The following is a 23,259-nucleotide window of genomic DNA, read 5'->3' as shown; positions in this document are numbered from 1 at the left end:
ATTGTTTCCAAGAAAATTATTAGTTTTAAACCTGGGGAATTAAGTATACATATGATAAAGTAAATCAAACCTCTATAGTACTAATATTCTTTAGCAAAGTTTAGAAACGATGTATTTAAAATAAATTTGCCTATGATAAAAATATTTCAATCTTGTGATTCCAAAAAAAAAAAAATTGACAGGACTGAATACTTGATTTAGTTAAATAAATTATGTTGCAATCCATCAGTATTAGAAAATTTAAGAAAGCCTAAGACTCATTTTTATAAGTTAAATTTGTCCTATTACAATGGTTACTTAAGTACTTGGAAGGTTCTGCCAGGTGAGTAAAGGACTTGAAAACAAAATGCATTGATTTCATATAGTAGTTTAAAAAGTTTAAGGGAGTCTTAGTTTAGAAATAGAATTAAACATTAACACCTCCTTAAAAGTGATTCTTAAAATTTGCTACATTTTTAAGTAGAATAAAATGATTGAATTTCAAAGCTCAAAAAAACTATGTCTTTAATATATAAATTTAATACACTGAATATTAAAAATAAAGTCTGCTTTGGTTAGTCTTAAAATAACCATCAACCAGATGCCCACAGTAGCCCCTTAATGTAATCTGGACCTCTTCCCTCATAGCCTGGACACAGTACGGACACAACTCAGGGACGGATGCTTCTAAAATGCTATTAAGTAGCATTTCTCTTCAGAAACCTGTTCTCTGATTTTTCCCTTTCCTGATTTAAATAAGAAAAATTGAAATAGTAAAAACAATTTTTTTTATTAAATTTATTTAAGCAAACAAACAAAAAAAAGTTCATCCATTTCTCCCACCCTACAACACCCCCTGTCTCTTGCAACCACCAGTCTGATCTCGGTATCTATGAGTTTCTTTTTATTTTTTTTAACTTTTTATTTTATATTGGCATATAACCCATTAACAAAATTGTGATAGTTTCAAAAAAAGATAGCACTAAGTCATGTCCGACTCTTTTGATCCCATGAACTGTAGACTTCTGTCTCCTCTGTCCATGGGATTCTCCAGGCAAGAATACTGGAGTGGGTTGCCATTTCTGTCTCCAGTGGAACTTCCTGACCCAAGAATTGAACCCAGGTTTCCTGCATTGTGGGAAAATACTTTACCAACTGAGCTACACAGGAAGCCCATGATAGTTTCAGGTAGATAGCAAATAGACTCTTGTGTTTTTATTTTTTGTTCATTTCTGTTTTTAGATTCTACATATGAAAGTGATCATACAATATTTGTCTTTTTCTGTCTGACTTATTTCACTTATCATCATGCCCTGAAAGTCCATTTATGTGGTCACACGTGGCAAGATTTCATTGGTTTCATGGCTAAATAATATTCCATTATTATTTAAAACCTGCAATTTCTTTATCCATACATCCACTGAAGGACACTTAAGATTGTTTCCATATCTTAGATATTGTTACTAGTGCTGCAACAACAAAAGGGGAGCATGAATGCACATTCAATTGCTCAGGTGTGTCTGATTCTGCAACTCCCTGAACTGCAGCCTGCCAGACTCCTCTGTCCATGGAATTTTCCAGGCAAAAATACTGAAGCAGGTCGCCATTTCCTGCTCCATGGGATCTTCCTGACCCAGGGATTGAAACTGCATCTCTTATGTCTCCCGCATTGGCAGGTGAGTTCTTTACCAGTGCACCACCTGAAAAGCCCTACCTGACAGCAGGCACATGAAAAGATGCTCAACATCATTAATGAGCAGGGAAATTCAAATCAAAACCACAATGAGATGTGACCTCACAACTGGTAGAATGGCTTTTATTAAAAAGGCAAGAAACAAGTTTGGCGAAGACGTGAAGAAAGGGAACCCTCGTAAACTGTTGGTGAGAATGTAAATTGGTGCAACAACTATGAGAAACAATATGGAAGTTCCTCAAAAACTTAAACATAGACCTGCAGAATTTTCTCAGTTGTTGCACCAATTTACATTCTCACCAACAATGTATGAGGGTTCCCTTTCTCCACATCCTTGCCAAACTTATTTCTTGTGTTTTGTTTGTTTGTTCTTTTATAAAAGCCATTCAAACAGCTTGGAGGTCATATCTCATTGTGGTTTTGACTTGCATTTCCCTGATGGTTAGTAATGAGCATCAATTCCTGTTGTCTTTTTTAAAAAATAAATAAATAAACCTATTTAGATTCTCTGCCTACTTTTTAATTGGGCTGTGTTTTCTTGGTACTGAGTATTCGTTTGTATTTTGGATATTTTGGATATCCTTATTGGATACATGATTTGCAACTATTTTCTCCCATTTAATGGGTTGCCTTTCCATTTTTTTGGTGGTTTCCTTTGCTGTGCAGAAGCTTTGCAGTTTGATGTAGTCCCACTTATTTATTTTTGCTTTTGTTGCTTTTGCTTTTGGAGTCAGATTCAAAAAAAATTATTGCCAGGACCTACATCAAGGAGCTTACTGCCTGTAATTTCTTCTATGAGTTTTATCAGTCCAGGTCTTATGCTCAATTCATTTTGAGTTAAATTTTGTGTATGGTATAAGACACTGATCCAGTTCCACTCTTTTACAAGTGGCTGTCCAATTTTTAAACATCATTTATTAAAGAGATTGTTTTTTCCTTATGGTATATTCTTGGTTCCTTTGTCATAAATTGACCATATATGTGTGAGCTTATTTCTAGGTTCTCTATTTTGTTCTATTGACCTATCTGTCTGTTTTTATGCCGATACCATACTGTTTTAATTACTATAATTCGGTTTGAAGTCAATCCAGTTTTGTTCTTCTTTTTCAAGATTGTTTTGGCTATTCAGGGTCTTTTGAGGTTCCACACAAATGTTAGGATCATTTTTTCTATCTCTTTGAAATGTACAATTGTATTTTGATAGAGACTGTACTGAATCTGTATTTTGCTCTGAATATTAGACAATTTAACAATATTAGTCCTTCCAATCCAAGAACATGAAAAGTTTTTTCCATTTATATAGGTCTTCTTCAATATCTTTCATTAATAACTTGTAGTTTTCAATACCCACTCCAGTACTCTTGCCTAGAGAATCCCATGGACAGAGGAGCCCTGCAGGCTGCAGTCCACGCAGTCACGCAGAGTCAGACACGACTAGCGCAACTAAGCAGCAGCAGTAGTTTTTAATTCACAGGTATTTCACCTCCTTAATGAGATTTATTCCTAGGAATTTTATTCTGATAGAATTGTAATTGTTTTCTTAACTTCTTTTTCTGATAGATTATTATTAGTGTAAAGAAATGAAACAGTATTTGTGTGTGTTTATTTTGTATCCTGCAATTTTACTGAATTCATTTACTAGTTCTAACACTTTTTGATGGAGTCTTCAGAGGTTCCCATATATGATATCATGTTGTCTGCAAATATTGACAGTTTTACTTCTTCCTTTCCTATTTGGATGCCTTTTAGTTCTTTTTCTTGCTTAACTGCTCTGGCTTCGAACACTATCTTGAATAAAAGTGTTAAGAGTGGACAGCATTGTTTGGTTCCAGACTTTAGCTGGGAAACTCTCAGCTTTTCACTGCTGAGTATGTTGTCAGCTGTTGTCTGTCATATATGGTCTTTATCATATTGAGGTATGTTCTCTCTATACCCAGTTTGTTGAAAGTTTCTATCATAAATGGAGGTTAAATTTTGTCAAATGCTTTTTCTGAATCTATTGAGATGATCATGATTTTTAGCCTTCATTTTGTTGATACAGTATACCACATCGATTGATTTTCAGTTGTTAAAGCTTTTTACATCTGTGGAATAAATCCCATTTGATCATGATGTATCATCCTTGTAATGTATTACTGAATTCAGAATGCTAACATTTTTATGCTAATATTTTGCTGAGGATTTCTGCATATGTGTTCAGCAAATATATTGACCTATGATTTTCTTTTCTGTGGCATCCTTGTTCAGATTTGGTATCAGGATAACTTTGGCTATGCAGTGCTGTAGCAGGGAGTGGGGGCTGCACGGCGCTGGAGTGGGGAGCAGCCGAGAGGAGATACCCCATGTCCAAGGTCAGTAGCAGTGGCCGTCATGAGATACTCCACGTCCAAGGTAAGGAGCAGCAGCTGCACTTTGCTGGAGCAGCCGTGAAGAGAGACCCCACGTCAAAGGTAAGAGAAACTCCAGCAAGATGGTAGGCACTGAGAGAAGGCATCAGAGGGCAGACAGACTGAAATCACAATCACAGACAACAGGCCAATCTGAACACACAGACCATATCCTCGTCTAACTCAATGAAACTAAGCCATGCCGTGCGGGGCCACCAAAGACGGACGGGTCATGGTGGAGACGTCTGACAGAATGTGGTCCACTGGAGAAGGGAATGGCAAACCACTTCAGTATTCTTGCCTTGAGAACCCGATGAACAGTATGAAAAGACAAAAAGATAGGACACAGAAAGATGAACTCCCCAGGTTGGTAGGTGCCCAATATGCTACTAACGATCTGTGGAGAAATAACTCCAGAAAGAATGAAGAGATGGAGCCAAAGCAAAAACAACAACCAGTTGTGGATGTGACTGGTGATAGAAGCAAGGTCCAATGCTGTAAAGAGCAATATTGCATAGAACCTGGAATGTCCATGAATCAAGGCAAATTGAAAGTGGCTGAAAAGTAAACGGCAAGACTGAACTTTGACATTTTAGGAATCAGCGAACTAAAACGGACTGGAATGGGTGAATGTAACTCAGATGACCATTATATCTACTACTGTGGGCAAGAATCCCTTAGAAGAAATGGAGTAGCCATCATAGTGAACAAGAGAGTCCAAAATGCAGTACTTGGATGCAATCTCAAAAGCAACAGAATGATCTCTGTTCATTTCCAAGGCAAACCATTCAATATCAAGGTAATCCAAGTATATGAGTGACCAGTAATGCTAAAGAAGCTGAAGTTGAACAGTTCTATGAAGACCTACAAGACCTTTTAGAACTAACACCCCCAAAAGACATCCTTTTCATTACAGGGGACTGGAATGCAAAAGTAAGAAATTCAAGAAACCTCTGGATGAACAGGCAAATTAGGCCTTGGAGTACAGAATGAAGCAGGGCAAAGGCTAATAGACTTTTGCCAAGAGAATGCACTGGTCATAGCAAACACCCTCTTCCAACAACACCAGAGAAGACTCTACACATAGACATCACCAGATGGTCAACACCGATATCAGATTGATTATATTCTTTGCAGCCAAAGATGGAGAAGCTCTATACAGTCAACAAAAACAAGACAAGGAGCTGACTGTGGCTCAGATCATGAACTCCTTATTGCCAAATTCAGACTTAAATTGAACAAAGTACAGAAAACCATTAGACCATTCAGGTATGACTTAAATCAAATCCCTTACGATTATACAGTGGAAGTGAGAAATAGATTTAAGGGACTAGATCTAGACAGAGTGCCTGATGAACTATGGACGGAGATTCGTGACATTTTACAGGAGACAGGAATCAAGACCATCCCCAAGAAAAAGAAATGCAAATATGCAAAATAGTTGTCTGAGGAGGCCTTACAAATAACTGAGGAAAGAAAAGACACAAAAGGCAAAGGAGAAAAGGAAAGATATACCCATTTGAATTCAGAGTTCCAAAGAATAGCAAGAAGAGATAAGAAAGCCTTCCTCTGTGACCAGTGCAAAGAAACAGAGGAAAACAATAGAATGGGAAAGACTAGAGATCTCTTCAAGAAAATTGGAGATACCAAGGGAACATTTCATGCAAAGATGGGCTCAATAAAGGATAGAAATGGCATGGACCTAACAGAAGGAGAAGATATTAAGAAGAAGTGGCAAGAATATACAGAAGAACTATACAAAAAAGATCTTCACAACCCAAATACTCACGATGGTGTGACCATTCACCTAGACCCAGACATTCTGGAATGTGAAGTCAAGTGGGCCTTAGGAAACATCACTATGAACAAAGCTAGTGGAGGTGATGGAATTCCGGTTGAGCTATTTCAAATCCTAAAAGATGACGCTGTGAAAGTGCTGTACTCAATATGTCAGTGAGTTTGGAAAACTCAGCAGTGGTCACAGGACTGGAAAAGGTCACTTTTCATTCCAATTCCAAAGAAAGGCAATGCCAAAGAATGCTCAAACTACTGCACAATTGCACTCTATTCACACACTAGCAAGGTAATGCTCAAAATTCTCCAAGCCAGGTTTCAGGAATACATGAAGCGTGAATTTAGAGATGTTTAAGCTGGTTTTAGAAAAGGCAAAGGAACCAGAGATCAAATTGCTAACATCCGCTAGATCATCAAAAAAGCAAGAGTTCCAGAAAAACATCTATTTCTGCTTTATTGACCACATCAAAGCCTTTGACTGTGTGGATCACAATAAACTGTAGAAAATTCTGAAAGAGATGGGAATACCAGACCACCTGACCTACCTCTTGAGAAACCTGTATGCAGGTCAGGAAGCAACAGTTAGAACTGGACATGAAACAACAGACTGGGTCCAAATAAAAAGGAGTACGTCAAGGCTGTATATTGTCATCCTGCTTATTTAACTTATATGCACAGGACATCTTGAGAAACCCTGGGCTAGATGAAGCACAAGCTGGAGTCAAGACTGCCAGGAGAAATATCAATAACCTCAAAGATGCAGATGACACCACCCTTATGGCAGAAAGTGACGAAGAACTAAAAAGCCTCTTGATGAAAGTGAAAGAAGAGAATGAAAAAGTTGGCTTAAAGCTCAACATTCAGAAAACTAAGATCGTGGCATCTGGTCCCATCACTTCATGGGAAATAGATGGGGAAACAGTGGAAACAGTGTCAGACTTTATTTTTCTGGGCTCCAAAATCACTGCAGATGGTGATTGCAGCCATGAAATTAAAAGATGCTTACTCCTTGGAAGAAAAGTTATCACCAACCTAGATAGCATATTCAAAAGCAGAGACATTACTTTGCCAACAAAGGTCTGTCAAGTCAAGGCTATGGTTTTTCCAGTGGTCATGTATGGATGTGAGAGCTGGACTATGAAGAAAGCTGAGTGCCGAAGAATTGATGCTTTTGAACTGTAGTGTTGAATGAAGCCTCTTGAGAGTCCCTTGGACTGCAAGATCCAACCAGTCCATCCTAAAGGAGATCAGTCCTGAGTGCTCACTGGAAGGACTGATGTTGAATCTGAAACTCTAATACTTTGGCCAACTGATGCAAAGAGCTGACTCATTTGAAAAGACCCTGATGCTGGGAAAGATTGAAGGCAGGAGAAGGGGACAACAGAGGATGAGATGGTTGCATGGCATCACCGACTCAATGGACATGAGTTTCGGTAAACTCTCGGAGTTGGTGATGCACAGGGAGGCCTGGCATGCTGCAGTCCATGGGGTCGCAAATTGTTGGACATGACTGAGTGACTGAAATGAACTGAACTTTGGCTTCATAAAATATGTATAGAAGAGTCTCCCTCTTTTATATTTTGGAAGAGTTTGAGAAGAATTGGTATCAGTGCTTTTTCGAATATTTGGTAAAATTCACCAGCCTTGCTGTTTGGTACTGAACTTTTGATTGTTTGGAGGTTTTTGATTATTGATTCAATCTTTCTTGCTAATAATCAGTTTGTTCAGATTTCTATTTTATTATGATTCAGTCTTGGTAAGTGGTATTTATGTTATGAATTTATCCACTTTTTCTAGGTTGTCCAATATGTTTGTATATAAATGTTTACATTTTATTTCTTTCAAACAAAAAGTCAGCTTAATACCCAAGTTACTACATTATCAAATTAATCTGTCTAGTTTCTACTGTGCTCAATTCAATATTATGTTCAATTAGTATTTAATAAATTCTTTGCTAAGCTCCAGAATTTAAAAGCTACTTCATCAAGCCTGTTTTTTAAAATGAAGCAAACTCTATTTCTTTTTCCTTATAAATATTTAAAAACACAATTTGGAAAAAAACATAGGTACACTGCTGCCTAAATAAAAACTAACTTTACCTGCCTCCCCTTCAGCTTGATGGGGCTTTCCAGGTGGCTCAGCGGTAAAGAGTTCACCTACCAATGCAGGAGATGCATGTTCAATTCTGGGTTGGGACAATCCCCTGGAGGAAGAAATGGCTACCCAGTCCAGTATTCTTGCCTTGAAAATCCCACGGACAGAGAAGTCTGGAGAGCTACAGTCCCAGGGGGTTGCAAAGAGTTGGGCACGACTAGCAACTGAGCACCAACACATGATTAATTCCAACACCTCTGCTTATTTGCATGGTCTTCCATAATTTTGGTTTCCATTTGCTGTTGCTCGGTAGCTCAGTCGTGTCTGACTCTTTGCAACACCAAGGAGTGCAGCACACCAGGCTTCCCTGTCCATCACCAATTCCCAGAGCCTGCTCAAACTCATCTCCATTGAGTCAGTGATGCCACCCAACCATCTCATTCTCTGTCACCCCCTTCTCCTCCGGCACTCAACCTTTCCCAGCATTAGGATCTTTTCCGATGAGTTGGCTCTTCGCATCAGGTGGCCAAAGTATTGGAGTTTCAGCCTCAACATCAGTCCCTCCAATTAATATTCACGGTTGATTTCCTTTAGAGTTGACTGGTTTGATCTCCTTGCTGTCCAAGGGACCCTCAAGAGTCTTCTTCAACACCACAGTTCAAAAGCATCAACTCTTCGGCACTCATCTTTCTTTATAGTCCAACACTCACATCCATACGTGACTACTGGAAAAACCATAGCTTTGACTAGATGGACCTTTGTTGGCAAAGTAATGTCTCTGCTTTTTAATATGCTGTCTAGGTTGGTCATAGCTTTTCTTCCAAGGAGCAAGTGTCTTTTAATTTCATTGCTGCAGTCATATCTGCACTGATTTTGGAGCCCAGGAAAAGAAAATGTGTCACTGTTTCCATTATTTCCCCATCTATTTGCCAAGAAGTGATGGGACTGGATGCCATGATCTTTGTTTTTTGAATGTTGAGTTTTAAGCCAGCTTTTTCTCTCTCCTCTTTCATCTTCATCAAAAGGCTCCTTAGTTCCTCTTCACCTTCTGCCATAAAAAGGGTGGTGTCATCTGCATTTCTGAAGTTATTGATATTTCTCCCTCAGATTCAATTTTATTTCTCAGTATTTCTCAACCTACAGGTTTCCCTTTTCCTCTTTCACTGTTATTTTAGATCAGATCAGGAGTGAGTCAGGAGACTCCTGGAGAGAGAGAACAAATTTGTGGTTGCCAAGCGGGAGGAGGTTGGGGATGGATGGAGTGAGAGGCTAGGATTAGCTGATATAAGCTATTATGTATAGAACAGGTAAACCACGAGGTCCTACCTGTACTATATAGTACAGGGAACTACAATCAATATCCTGTGATAAGCCATAATGAAAAAATATTTTTAAAAGATATATACATATATCTATGTTTATATATATATATATATAATATATAACAGAATCACTTTTCTGTACAACAGAAATTAACACAACACACACAAAGCGCAACTGAGGAGAAGCCAAAAGATGCCAGATCTAGTCACAGGTTCAAAGCAACAAGCATTGCAAACTTTGAGGGGCTATGTAGGCAACAGATCATCGCTGCTTCAATTAGATGATATAAAGCTGCTAAAAGCCTAGGAGGCAAGCTGGAGTTAGAATAGAATGGCTTAGGAGCAGGAAGAAAGAGGTTCCATTTAACAGGCAAAGGTCAACTTTCAAGAGGTCAGACAAAATGAAAAATAGATAAGAGAACACAGGCAGAGAAGAGGGGCTGACATTTCAGGACTGGAAGAAGCAAGCAGATTTCCCCAAGCGGTCCAAGCCTCTGCGCTCAGCCTTGGCACAGGCTCACTGTGCTCTTGCCTCTGATGTGTTCAGCTGCCACAAGCCCTGAATCTACAGCTGGTTTACCTTCTTTATGCGTTTTCTTTACAGTGTTTCCCCCCCTGGCTTCTCCCTTTGGGAGGAATACCAAAATATAATCCTAGGTTAACTATTGATTCTTTCTCCATTTGGTAGATTTCCTCACAGTTCAGAGTTGGCAAGAATCTACAGTGATAAACGATTCCTCTTTCCAGCAAATGTTGTTTCTGAGAATTTTTAGGGTCAGAGGGAAAACAACAACATTGTGATTTTCCAATATATCTGCTAAACACTGCAGTGAGTCACGAACCTGAGCAGAGGATATATCATCCAAGAAGCCCAAGTACAATTGGCAAATATAATATTTCATATTTGAAAGCTATGGCTTATTTCAATTAATCAGGAAACCATCTTATTTAAGGCTGGCATTCTTTCCAAATTAAAAGTGATGGAACTAAAAATTATATTACATAATCATAATTATTTATCTCATTTATAGCTATATTCAAATTTTAGTAAACATTCCTATCTTTCAATACTTTTACTTCATTATTATCACCTTTCCTCCCTTGAAATAACACCTAATATGACATGGCAAGAAAAAGAAATTGAGATTTTCCTAGGAGTTTTTTCATTTCTGATATTGACTTTCTGGTAAATATCAAAGAAATAAATTAAAATAAAATTTCTTGTCTTCATTGGCTATCCTTTTCACATAAGAAATATGACACCATTTTCAAGATAAAAACCATAACATCCAGTAGAAACAAAAATTTTATGTATATTTTCAGATATATAACAAAGGTACATAGATGGGGAAACAGTGGCAGACTTTATTTCTGGGGGCTCCAAAATCACTGCAGATGGTGACTGCAGCCATGAAATTAAAAGACACTTATTCCTTGGAAGAAAACTTATGACCAACCTAGACAGCATATTAAAAAGCAGGGACATTACTTTGTCAACAAAGGTCCGTCTAGTCAAGGCTATGGTTTTTCCAGTGGTCATGTATGGATGTGAGAGTTGGGGTATAAAGAAAGCTGAGTGCCGAAGAATTGATGCTTTTGAACTGTGGTGTTGAAGAAGACTCTTGAGAGTCCCTTGGACTGCAAGGAGATCCAACCAGTCCATCCTAAAGGAATTCAGTCCTGGGTGTTCATTGGAAGGACTGATGTTGAATCTGAAACTCCAGTACTTTGGCCACCTGATGCAAAGAGTTGACTCATTTGAAAAGACCCTGATGCTGGGAAAGACTGAAGGCAGGAGGAGAAGGGGATGACAGAGGATGAGATGGTTGGATGGCATCACCGACTCAATGGACATGGGTTTGGGTGGACTCCGGGAGTTGGTGATGGATAGGGAGGGCTGGCGTGCTGCGGTCTATGGGGTCGCAAAGAGTTGGACACGACTGAGTGACTGAGCTGAACTGAACATAATTATTTGATCATAAGTTTTCTTGGATCTAGAACCTATTGGTTTAGCTGACCATTCAATCTTAAATACCCAGCTCAGTATCTAGAACATGGTGGGCACTCAATTAACTGCACTGAATGCATGAAGAGAAAGCATGCATATATCTCTAGTTATACATAACAACCATACCAAGGGGCAGTAGGAAATTTCTGGAAGTAATGGATATGTTTATTAACTTGAATGTGGTGATGGCTTCATAGGTGTCCATATGTATGCTCAAACTTGTCAAATTCTACACTTTAAACACATTAAGCTCATTGTGGGTCAATTACACTTCAATAAAGCTGCTTTTTAAAAATGTCAGAATTTACAAAAATGCCACTCTAAATGTATTATCAACGAAGTATATTTGACAATATTTTATAAACGCTCAGCATTATTGGAAATTTGTTAACTTTTGGAAAAGAAACACTACTCCTAAATTAAACATTAATTTTCACTTCCTGGCTCTTGAAAGATAGAAATTTTTAAAGTAGAAATCAGGCCATTTAATCAACCTCTTATCAGTTTGAAATAAGCTTGAATTCAAGATCTCAATACAAGGCCTGTTTTGTCTTGAATGCTCATTTACTTTTTGAGAAAAAATTCAGTAAGTAAACGTTTTTTTCCAAAAAATTACATGTGAATCAAACACTAATTTAAGTGTACCAGAGAATATTCAAAAATTTTTTCTATTGAGTCTTTTTATATAAAACAAATTTATATTTTAAATTTTATTTCATTTAAACAGGAGTAATGTACATCTTAGTGTTATATGGGTTTTGTTATTCAGTCCAGCAAGAACAAGCTACTCCAATCAGTCTACTGTTTTAAAATTTTGATCACTTGCTTTTAACAAAGGTCAATATAGTATTCAGAAATGTTTTCTGGTGTCAAGTACGTCAGAGCAAATATGTTCTAAATCATTTCATGACAAAGTAATATATTCCAGTATATATGCTTGTGAAGGGTATAATTTATTACCTATTCAAATAAAATACTACCTATTCTTTGACTTATTTCCAGTCTCCAATGTTAGGGAACCAGATCATTCACAGTACACACATTTTCCAGCACATTCATTCATTCCACAAATATTTGTTGATCCTGAGCCACATGACAGACAGGCAATGTTCTTACAGTTAGACAAACTGTGATAAATAAGAGAATAGAGCAACGCCTATTTATCATAAGCAGGGAAACCAACAAACAAGAAAACTTCAGAGATAAGTGCTAGGAGGAAAACAGACTAAGGCAATGTGGTGGTGGCTGGCACTGGGGAACATGTTCAATACCAGCTATGGTGGGGCTAGAGGGAGGGGGGCAGGAACTGAATAATCTGAGCCCAAATGACCAAATAAGAGGTAGAAGGAGATGAGCCTGAGAGGCAGGCAAGGCCTGAGTTTCATTCCAAGTGCTATTGGAAGCCACTGAAGTCTGAAGACATGACATAAATTCATTTGCGTTTCAAAGGAATTAAAATTTTTAATTCATTTGTTTTAAAATAATAACTATGAATGGGTGACAAGTAAAAGCAAGGAAATCAGTAGGAGACTACTATAGGGGCGTGATGATGGTGGCCTGTATAAGAGCAGCATAGATGGAGATGAAACATGGCTTGAAGTAAGACATATTTTTAAAACTGTGCTTAAAGAACATATTAGTGCATTGGAGTGCTATTGATGCATGTAAGGGATGGTGACAGAAAAACAGCAATCAAGATGGGAAGCTTTGAGGAAAAGGGCTTACAAGTCCAATAACATAAATTCCAATTAACATAATATCTTAACCATGCCATAATAATATCATAATAATATCTTAACCATAATAATATCTTCACCATCCAGTGAATCAATATATCAACTATGTACCAAAGGTAACAAGATATTTTCTTACAATAATCAGGTGGTTTCTGACTAGACAGAATTTTGTGATATATCTTAACCTCCATTTTAAAGTAAAAGAAATAATTCAGTTCAGTTGCTCAGTCATGTCTGACTTTTTGCAGCCCCATGGACTGTAGCACACCAGGCCTCCCTGTCCACACCATCTCCCAGAGTTTACTCAAACTCATGTCCATTGAGTCAGTGATGCCAACAACCATCTCATCCTCTGTCATCCCCTTCTTTTCCCACCTTCAATCTTTTCCAGCATCAGGGTCTTTTCCAACGAGTCAGTTCTTTGCATCAAGTGGCCAAAGTATTGGAGTTTCAGCTTCAACATCAGGTCTTCCAATGAATATTCAGGACTGATTTCTTTTAGGATGGACTGGTCGGATCTCCCTGCTGTCCAAGGGACTCTCAAGAGTCTTCTCCAAGAATGAAGAGACGGAGCCAAAGTAAAAACAACACCCAGCTGTGGATGTGACTGGTGATAGAAGCAAGGTCCAATGCTGTAAAAAGCAATATTGCATAGAACCTGGAATATTAGGTCCATGAATCAAGGCAAATTGGAAGTGGTTGAACAGGAGATGGCAAGAGTGATCGTTGACATTTTAGGAATCAGCAAACTAAAATGGACTGGAATAGGTGACTTTAACTCAGATGACCATTATATCTACTACTGTGGGCAAGAATCCCTTAGAAGAAATGGAGTAGCCATCATAGTCAACAAAAGACTCCAAAATGCAGTACTTGGATGCAATCTCAAAAAACAACAGAATGATCTCTGTTCGTTTCCAAGGCAAACCATTCAATATCATGGTAATCCAAGTCTATGCCCCAACCAGTAACTCTGAATAAGCTGAAGTTGAACGGTTCTGGGAAGACCTACAAGACCTTCTAGAACTAATACCCCAAAAAAGAAATAATTATCTAAATGTTAAGTCTAATTTACCCAATTATTTTGTATTTTTCCAAAAGGATTTAGAGTATAACAGCCAGCCCTGTCCAGCATCTGTATTCCATGGTAGTATAGTATTCAACTTTGCATTCCTCCTTCTCAATCTGAAGCAGGGTTCACAGGAACATCTCCAACTACCTTCAAGCCATGAGTTCCCAAAGCACTTTTAGGTATATTATGAAGTATAATTTAGTGAGCATGCCTCTGTTGCCTAGTTAGTTATGAGTTCCTCCCAAGTAGGGCAAATCCTTAATTCTCGGTGTTCCTAAGAACATCTTTTTGGCGGGAAAACTATGACAAACCAAGACAGTGTGTTGAAAAGCAGAGATATCACTCTGCTGACAAAGATCCATATAATCAAGGCTATGGCTTTCCAGTGGCGATTTTCCGTTGTGAGAGGCAGACCGCAAAGAAGGTAGAGCATCAAAGAACTCATGCCTTCGAAATGTGGTGCTGGAAAAGACTCCTGAGAGTCCCTTTGACAGCAAGGAGATCAAACCAGTCAATCTTAAAGGAAATCAACCCTGAATACAAGGACTGATGCTGAAGCTGAAGATCCAGTTTCATTCCAATTCCAAAGAAAGGCAATGCCAAAGAATGCTCAAACTACTGCACAATTGCATTCATCTCACACACTAGCCAAGTAATGCTCAAAATTCTCCAAACTAGGCTTGGACAGTACATGAATGGAGAACTTCCAGATGTTCAAACTGGATTTAGAAAAGGCAAAGGAACCAGAGATCAAACTGCCAACATTCACTGGATTAAAGAAAAAGCAAGAGAGTTTCAGAAAAACATCTACTTCTGCTTTATTGAGTATGCCAAAGTGTTTGACTGTGTGGATCACAACAAAGTGGAAAATTCTTAAAGAGATGGGAATACACCACCTGACCTGCCTCCTGAACAATCTGCATGCAGGTCAAGAAGCAACAGTTAGAACCAGACATGGAACAACAGACTGGTTCCAAATTGGGAAAGGAGTATGTCAAGGCTGTATACTGTCACTTTGCTTATTTAACTTTTATGCAGAGTATATCATATGAAATGCCAGACTGGAGGAAGCACAATCTGGAATCAAGATTGCTGGGAGAAATATCAATAACCTCAGACATGCAGATGAAACCACCTTTATGGCAAAAAGTGAAGAGGCACTAAGAAGCCTCTTGATGAAGGTGAAAGAGGAGAGTGAAAAAGCTGGCTTAAAACTCAACATTCGAAAACTAAGATCATGGCATCTGGTCCCATCACTTCTTGGTAAATAGATGGGGAAACAATGGAAACAGTGACAGATTTTCTTTTCTTGGGTTCTAAAATCACTGCAGATGGTGACTGCAGCCATGAAATTAAAAGACGCTTGCTCCTCGGAAGAAAAGTTATGACCAACCTAAATAGCATACTAAAAAGCAGAGACATTATTTTACCACAAAGGTCTGTCTAGTCAAAGCTATGGCTTTTCCAGTAGTCATGTATGGATGTGAGAGCTGGATCATAAAGAAAGCTGAGTGCTGAAGAATTGATGCTTTTGAACTGTGGTGTTGGAGAAGACTCTTGAGAGTCCCTTGGACAGCAAGGAGATCAACCAGTCAATTCTAAAGAAAATCAATCCTGAATATTCACTGGAAGGACTGATGCTGAAGCTGAAACTCCAATATTTTGCCCACCTGATGTGAAGAACTGACTCATTTGAAAAGACCCTGATGTTGTGAAAGATTGAAGGCAGGAGAAGGGAATGACAGAGGATAAGATGGTTGGATGGCATCACTAACTCAGAGGACATGAGTTTGAGTAAGCTCTGGGAGTTGGTGATGGACAGGGAAGCCTGGTGTGCTTCAGTCCATGGGATCACAAGGCGTTGGACATGACTGAGTAAAGGAACTGAACTGAGCAAAGAGCTGATTCATTGGAAAAGACCCCACTGCTGGGAAAGATTGAAGGCAGAAGGAGAAAGACATTAGAGGACAAGATGGCTGGATGGCATCACCAATGCAATGGACATGAACTTAGGCAAACTCCAGGAGATGGTGAGGGACAGGGAGGCCTGTCATGCTGCAGTCCATGGGGTCACAAAGAGTTGGACATGACTGAGCGGCTGAATGCACATACACAAATATGCCGTTAGTACAATATTGAACTTCAATCAGGGTGTGAACCAATAAAAACATGTGTAATGTCTAGTAATCAGAAATGAATTGTACAGAAATGAGTTAGGTAGGGTAATCTTGCTATTATGGGTAAAGTGATAGCATAACTTGGGAAAAGACACATGGTAAGCTATTGACCAGGTCATGCAATGTTCCTCTCTGTATGAAAGACTTATTTCCCGTATCGACTTTGCTTATGGGTTGTTAAGAGGAAGCACACATACACACAGACATATATAAAACAGACTGTTCTACAGAAAACAGAGGTAATCTCTGGAACTTATTTACAAATAAGAACTGAACTTCATTTGGTGGTGCATAGGAATTACAAAGGTTATTGCTCATAAATCAAATACTATTATGTTGCTGTGCACAATTTTTGACTAAAATTGGTTCTGGCTTTATATAAAATTACACCTAAATCAGTAATCACAAAAGCACTGCCTCTTCTCAGGTTTCTGTTCACTAACTTCTAGAACTGATTTTTCTTTCTTTCTTTCTTTTTTTAAACTATTCCCTTGTTGTACTTACCTTTTCAATTTTTTTTCAGATTTGTGTTCACTGAGACAGGGGAAGTCGCCTTTATACAACATCTTGGACCTGGAAAGAGTAAGAAGGGCCAGTGTTAACTGTCCTAAAAAGGCTGTGTGCTCATTTCTTACTTTTAGAAGACCATACTTGCAGATCAACACCATCACTGAAAAAGACACCTTTGAGTCCTGCTCTACCCTGCAATGTTTCATGAACACTGGAATTATATTTTCTTTGTTCTAACCCCAGTCTCTGAATCAGAGACAACTAGAGTGAGTTCTTCACAAATATGCGTTGACTGCCTGATTCAGAATTAATGAAAGGTAGGGCTCTGATTAGCAAATGCTACCTGCAGGAGGCAGAAAAAATACCACAAATAGAGATATGATGCTATGAGCAGAGTTTTATTTTCTTTTTTCTTAAGGCTTGGGAATAATCACTTCTATCTCTGTTTAGACCTTTCCAGATCTCTCCCTTCAGTACCTGAAAGTAATTTACAGTAGAATACTCCATGTAAAGCCCTCTTGCACCCAGTGCTGGAAGAAGAGGGCAAGGAGCTTCTAACAATTTATTCCTTTCTTGCCATTTTAGCCGCTCACCAGAATCTATACAAAACCTTACATCTAAAAGATGAAATCAGCAATAAATATCACACTTCTTTTGATAACTTGTTAATACAGATCTCTGTATATAAAATAAAAGGTAATGAGGTTACGATTATTTCTAGGATTTGTTCAGTTGCTAATTCGTGTCTGACGATTTGCAACCCCATAGACTGCAGCATGCCAGGCTTCCCTGTCCTTCACTATCTCCTGGGGCTTACTCAAACTCATGTCCACTGAGTTGATGATTTCTAGAATATGGAGCAAAATAAAATTTAATGTACTCATGGATTGTATATTTGGATGTCTCTTCCCTTTTTTGGGTAAAACGACTGCTCCCAACTTCCTGAAGGTTTGACTAAAAAAAAAAAACTCAAACCAAAAAAGTCCTGTTTTGAAGCACCTGGCCCAATAGTTGGATTTTATGCCAAGTCCAGAGCTTTGTCAGGCTGCAGAACGCGCATTAGCGAGAGGCACCGGGCCACTGGCAGGCCGGCCTGGAGCACCGTAGGGAGGAGGAGCCATCAGCGCCCTGGGACCCCGGCCTCAGAGCCTGTTGCTTGTGAACCAGACGACAGAGCAGGTGCGACTCGGGCCGCGAGGGCTGCTGGCGGTGAGGGAGGCTAAAATTCCACCCAGGCGGCGAGCACGCAGACCCCTTCCAACGCTCAGGTTGGAGGTTAGCCATGGGCGCCCAATTCCTTTCTCGCCTTTAGCCTCTCTCCTGCCTACTCAGACCCAAACCCACACTCCGGACCACGGGCGACCCCACTGGTATTAAAACCAGAGGGTGGCAAAGAATATTTGCAAGGATGAAGGAGCCAGAGCAGCCTTTCTCTTTGGCCAAGGCTTGGAAAAATCTGAAAGCTACTAAGGAAGGACAGGAAGAGCCGAAGTCACGGGGTGGAAAGAGGGCGCCCGGGGTGGAGTAAACCCTCAGCTCCCCGGTCCGGCCCCGCAGGTGGTACAGTCCAAAGCGGGGCGGGGCGACAAAAGGCTCAGCCAGGTCTCACCCCACCCTTCTCCCGCCTTCTCCGCCGCGCTGCCGCGGGAGCGAGTGAGCGCGCGCCCCGACGACCCCCCCTCCGGCGCCAGCGCCGGGGCCCGAGCTCCGCCCCTCGCCGAGCCGCCCCCTGCGCGGCTGCTGGCAGATCTCGCTGGGCTCTGCGGACACTGACACCTTCGTGGTCTCTTCCTCCTTCCGCAGGTGTGCGACGGCCTTTCCCGGCAGAGGCGCTGCCCTGGGTGGCCGGCAGGGCCCGCGCGGCTGCTGATCGCTCGGCGCAGGAAAGGCAGATTCCTCGCCCGCGCGGCGCCGTGACAGGTGCAGGGTCTGGTTTAAGGACCCACCTGCGGCGGCTGCTGCGATGCCCACCATGCGGAGGACCGTGTCGGAGATCCGGTCCCGAGCCGAGGGTAAGTGGCCGCCGCAGCGCCGGGCTGGGTGCGGAGCGCGCGCGGAGGCGACTCGGAGCCAGCCGAGAGTGGGGCGGTGTGAGTGTGTGTCTGTGTATGTCGGGGAAGAGATGCCCGTCCCACCCCTTCCCCCAGGAATGTCTGGCTGTTGTGCCTGGTCCCTGGCGAACCCTTCTCCCTGCACTGTCTTCGGCGCCCTCTCAGACCCCTTCGCGGCTGCAGAGCCCCGAAATTGTTGTCCTCGGTGGGATCCCCACGGCTCTTTATACGCCGCAGCGTGACTGTTCGGTCTCTGCGCTCTCGCCCTGCCCACCTCCCTCCCCAGTATCGCACAAACCTCTAGGTCTCCACTCTGCTTCTCCATTCTAGGGCTGCAGATCCCCAACCCGCCGCCCACCTTTGTGCAGCCCCCACATCACGACACCCCGAGAACTGAAATTGCCTTTCCCAGGATGCAAGATCGTTTGATCCGCAGCCCCTCGCCACTCGGAGCGGGAGGAGCCTTGATTGGGGTTGGGCGCTCAGCGGGTGCTGTGCATTAGTCTCTGCAGTTCTGCCTCTTGCAGCGGTGTCTCACCCAGCTCCATTCCGAGGTTTTGTTTTTGTTTTTCCGTTTACCTGATACCTGCACTTTGGCCAGCTGAGTTGACTTTTTAGCAAGGTGGAAGTTATTTTCTTTGCTCCACCCAGGGCCAGCTGTTGAATGACTACACTTGTCAGCAATGAGCAACAGATGCCCGAGGGTAAAGGCAAATACACTTTTGGAGGGCTGAGACTCTTCATCCTCTGAGGAGCCCTCAGCATCCTGCCCAGCATGTGGCCGTCAGTTGGTAAATTTTTGTTTGTTGTTGTTGTTCATGATGAAGCCAAGACTGTACAGATCTTGAGCTTTGTTTTCTTTTGTTTTTCTCTCCCATAAACCCATACTTGAATCCTGCAAAGGGTGGCTCAGGTTCTCATAACTTGTTTTGAGAACTTGGCTGTGGTCACTGGTGTCCATCCTTCACCCCCACCCTTTCCACCCTTTAATGTTTGGCAACTGGTAAAATGATTATAGGAAAAAAGCTATAGAAGTTAGGAGAATTGGATTGCAGGGGGTTGAGACGGGCCATTTTATTATTTTTCCTCCTCTGAGCCTTTATTTTAAAAATGGGGCCTCTGGGCTCTAAAGGGCTTCCAAGGTGGCTCTGGCAGTAAAGAATCTGCCTGCAATGCAGGAGACCTGGGTTTAGTCCTTAGGTCAGGAAGATCCCATGGAAAAGGAAATGGCTACCCACTGCAGTGTTTTTGCCCAGAGAACTTCATGGACAGAGGAGCCTGGAGGACTAAAGTACATGGGGTCGCAAAAACTGGGGCCCTCATAGCTCTGATTTTCTGCTTACAGCACTTTGGAAATGCTCAGTGGGACGTCCCTGGGGAGAAGGCCACACAGGAGTCAGAAAACCTGTGTCCTGCTTAGGAATTTCATACATACTTCTTGTCATTTGTAATATAATGAAAATTATACAGGGCACCTTTTAGATGCACAGTGTCTTTAAATGTACACAGTGAAAAATGTGTGCATTCTTTTTTTACATTTCTGAGTGAAATGAATTTTCTCTTTTATTTTTTCTTCCAGTTTTATTGAGCTATAATTGAAATATGGCATTATGACATATGACATAGTGATTTGACTTCCATCATGAAAAATTACCATATTAAGTTTAGTCAACATTCATCAACTCATATAGATACAAAATTAAAGAAACAGAAAAAAATTTTTTCCTTATGATGAGAACTGTTGAGACTTACTCTTCTAACATTTCATATATAAACATAATTATATTTATCATGTTGTGCATGACATCCCTAGTATTTATTTATCTTATAACTGGACATTTGTATCTTTTGATTACCTTCACCCTCTCCCTGACACCCCACCTCTGGTAACCACCGATCTCATCTTCTTTCTGAGTTTGTTTGTTTTGAAGTATAATTAACCTATAAGAGTATGTTAGTTTCTGTTACAGAACATAGTGATTTGATATTTCTAAATATTTCAAAATGATCAGCATAATGTCTAGTTACCCTCTGTCCACATACAAAGTTATTGCATAATTATTGACTGTGTTTGCCTCACTGTACATTTCATATACAAGACTCATGTATTTTGCAACTGAAAGTTCATACCTTTTAATCTTCATCACCTATTTCTCTACCCTCCCCACACCAATTCCCACTGGCAACCACCTGTTCGTTCTCTGTATTTATGACACTGTTTCTGTTTTGTTATGTTTGTTCACTTGTTTTATAGATTCTACATATAGGTGAAACCATGCAACACTTGTCTTTCCCTGACTTATTTCACTTAGCATAATACCCTCTAGATCCACCTATGTTGTGGTAAATGGCAAGATTTCATTCTTTTGTTTATGACTGAGTAATATTCATATACACATATACACACACACTGCATCATCTTTATTCATTCATCTATTGATTGCACTTAGGTTGCTTCCATATCTTGGCTATTATAAAAGTTGCTGCAATGAACACAGTGATACATATATCTTTTCTAATTAGTGTTTTTGTTTTCTTTGGATAAATACCTAGGAGTGAAATTGCTGGATCATATGGTAGCTCTATTTTTAATTTTTTGGAGAACCTCTGTACTACATTCAGTAGTGGCTGCATAAATTTACATTTCTACCCAACAAATGCATGACGGTTCCCTTGTCTCCTCACCCTCACCAACGGTTGTTATTTGTTGTCTTTTTGATAATAATGAATGAATTTTCTTAATCATCATTTGAGTGAGCCATGAAGGTATGAAAGTATAGTGGTAATAGTTGGGATTGTGCTTTCAAATAATAGCAATTGCTGGATTCCATATCGTGTGAAATGGGAAAAGAGAAAGGACCGGAAAACTGTGTGAAACTTCTACTGTATGAGAGGATTTTATCTGAGAGGCAACAGTATTGTTTTTGATTGACATGTATATTTTTCAAAGCATTTTTACAAAGATTACCCTATAGGACCTTACAGCACTCCTGAAGGTTGGTGAAGATGGTCCCATCTGATAGTTGATGAAACTGTGTCCCAGGTGATTGAGGTGCTTGGTACACTGTCAGAGGCATAGTGGCAGTTGGTGAATGACCCTTCCCCCATATTGGTTGGTCATTTTATTATGTGCTCAGCATTTGGCTTGGGACTGTGGTGAGGACATCGATAATGACACTGTGGGCTGGCGATGTGGCTCATTGCCTGCTCTACCCACACTTTTCTTTCCTAAAGAATAGTCTCTTTTGACAGCTCCTGCTGCCTGATGGCATTGTCCTGAACTGCAGCCTCCTTGGCTTCAGTGGGTCAGACCAGAGTAGGCTTCTGACAAAGAGCAGACAATCCATAGGTGGCTCAACACTTGTAACCTTGGGTTTTGGCTCTAAAAGCCAAGGCTTTGTGGTGATCATCTCTCCCATGGGAAAAGTTGAGCTTAGAGACTTAGAGTGAAGGTTGAAGCAGAAAGGGGCAGAGGAGAATAGGCTAATGGAGGAGTGAATGGCTGGCTGTCTTAGGTTGTGTGGATGCTGCTGGTATGAGGAAGTAGAAAGTGTGCATGTGAACACAGAAAGATAGGAGAGACTGGCCTGGATGGAAGGAATGAGGCAGAGAGACACAGATGCTGAGAGAGGGCGGCCCGTCTCTAGCCCACCTCCCCCACTCCCCGCCCTGGACTCTTTTTTTCCCAATTCAAGGAGTAGCCTTAGAACAGGCTCTTATTTTTCCTTTAAGCGATTTGACTGGGTTTCTATTCCCTGCAACCAGATTGGCCAGATGCATGGCTGCTCTGTGTGCAGGTTATTTACAACCAAATCAAGGAGAAAGAACATCTATGAAATAAGAAATAGTCTAGGAGGGGATGTTATTAATTGAACAGTGTGCTTGCTATGGGTAACAAAGAGCTGTGAAAGATCAGACATAAGAACCTGAAGCCTGCGAGGAAACACTCCTTGAGAAATAATTTGAAATGAGTCCTCATGCAATGCTTCTCAGACTTTAAGGTGCGTACCAGTCACCTGCGGATGTTGTTAGATGCAGCTTCTAGATGAGGAGGGCTGCAGATGCATTTCTGACAAGCTCGCAGGTGATGCTGGGTGATGACCTGCAAGTCATAGTGTGAGTACCAAGGTTCTAAGATAATGGCATCTAGTTCAGTAGTCAGGAGGGCGCTGAGGTTAGAGAGTAACCAACTGAAAAAGTGCTGAACATGACTATGGCTTACCTGAGAGTTCTTAAACTGGCCAGGAACAGAGGGAAACTGAGAAGAAATAGAGCGTACATTTGGATAAATAAACACTTCTAGATTATAGAGTATTTTAAATGCCAGGATGAGTCATTTGGAGTTTGAATCAAATATTTTAGAAGGATCTTAGAGTTCTTCTAATCCAGTTCTCATTCAAGCATGAGGTCAGAGTAAGATAATTCCAAAAGGGCCA

The 23,259-nt window shown here is 40.6% G+C and overlaps 1 protein-coding gene and 1 long non-coding RNA gene across 6 annotated transcripts in view; one reads left to right on the top strand and one right to left on the bottom strand.

Moving 5' to 3' along the window:
- LOC113894246 overlaps positions 1-18,257 on the bottom strand; it is a 31,625-nt gene extending 13,368 nt beyond the window's left edge. The window contains exons 1-2 of the long non-coding RNA XR_003511523.1: positions 17,772-18,257; positions 16,767-16,835 (exon numbers count right to left, since the gene is read on the bottom strand). This is a non-coding gene — a long non-coding RNA (uncharacterized LOC113894246). The remainder of the gene's footprint in view (positions 1-16,766; positions 16,836-17,771) is intronic.
- Positions 18,258-18,428: 171 nt separating this feature from the next.
- ATP8A1 (ATPase phospholipid transporting 8A1) overlaps positions 18,429-23,259 on the top strand; it is a 239,355-nt gene continuing 234,524 nt past the window's right edge. For 4 of the 5 annotated variants that reach the window (XM_027544393.1, XM_027544391.1, XM_027544394.1 and 1 more), the window contains exon 1: positions 18,430-18,784. In XM_027544393.1, the coding sequence (XP_027400194.1) occupies positions 18,736-18,784 (49 nt within the window). In that variant the 5' untranslated portion in view covers positions 18,430-18,735. Of the gene's footprint in view, positions 18,785-23,259 lie in introns of all 5 variants that reach the window. The other variant, XM_027544396.1, reaches the window with a different exon arrangement.

This window comes from Bos indicus x Bos taurus, chromosome 6, assembly GCF_003369695.1.
Source record: "Bos indicus x Bos taurus breed Angus x Brahman F1 hybrid chromosome 6, Bos_hybrid_MaternalHap_v2.0, whole genome shotgun sequence".
Lineage (NCBI taxonomy): Eukaryota > Metazoa > Chordata > Mammalia > Artiodactyla > Bovidae > Bos > Bos indicus x Bos taurus.
This window is presented reverse-complemented; position numbering and strand designations above follow the sequence as displayed.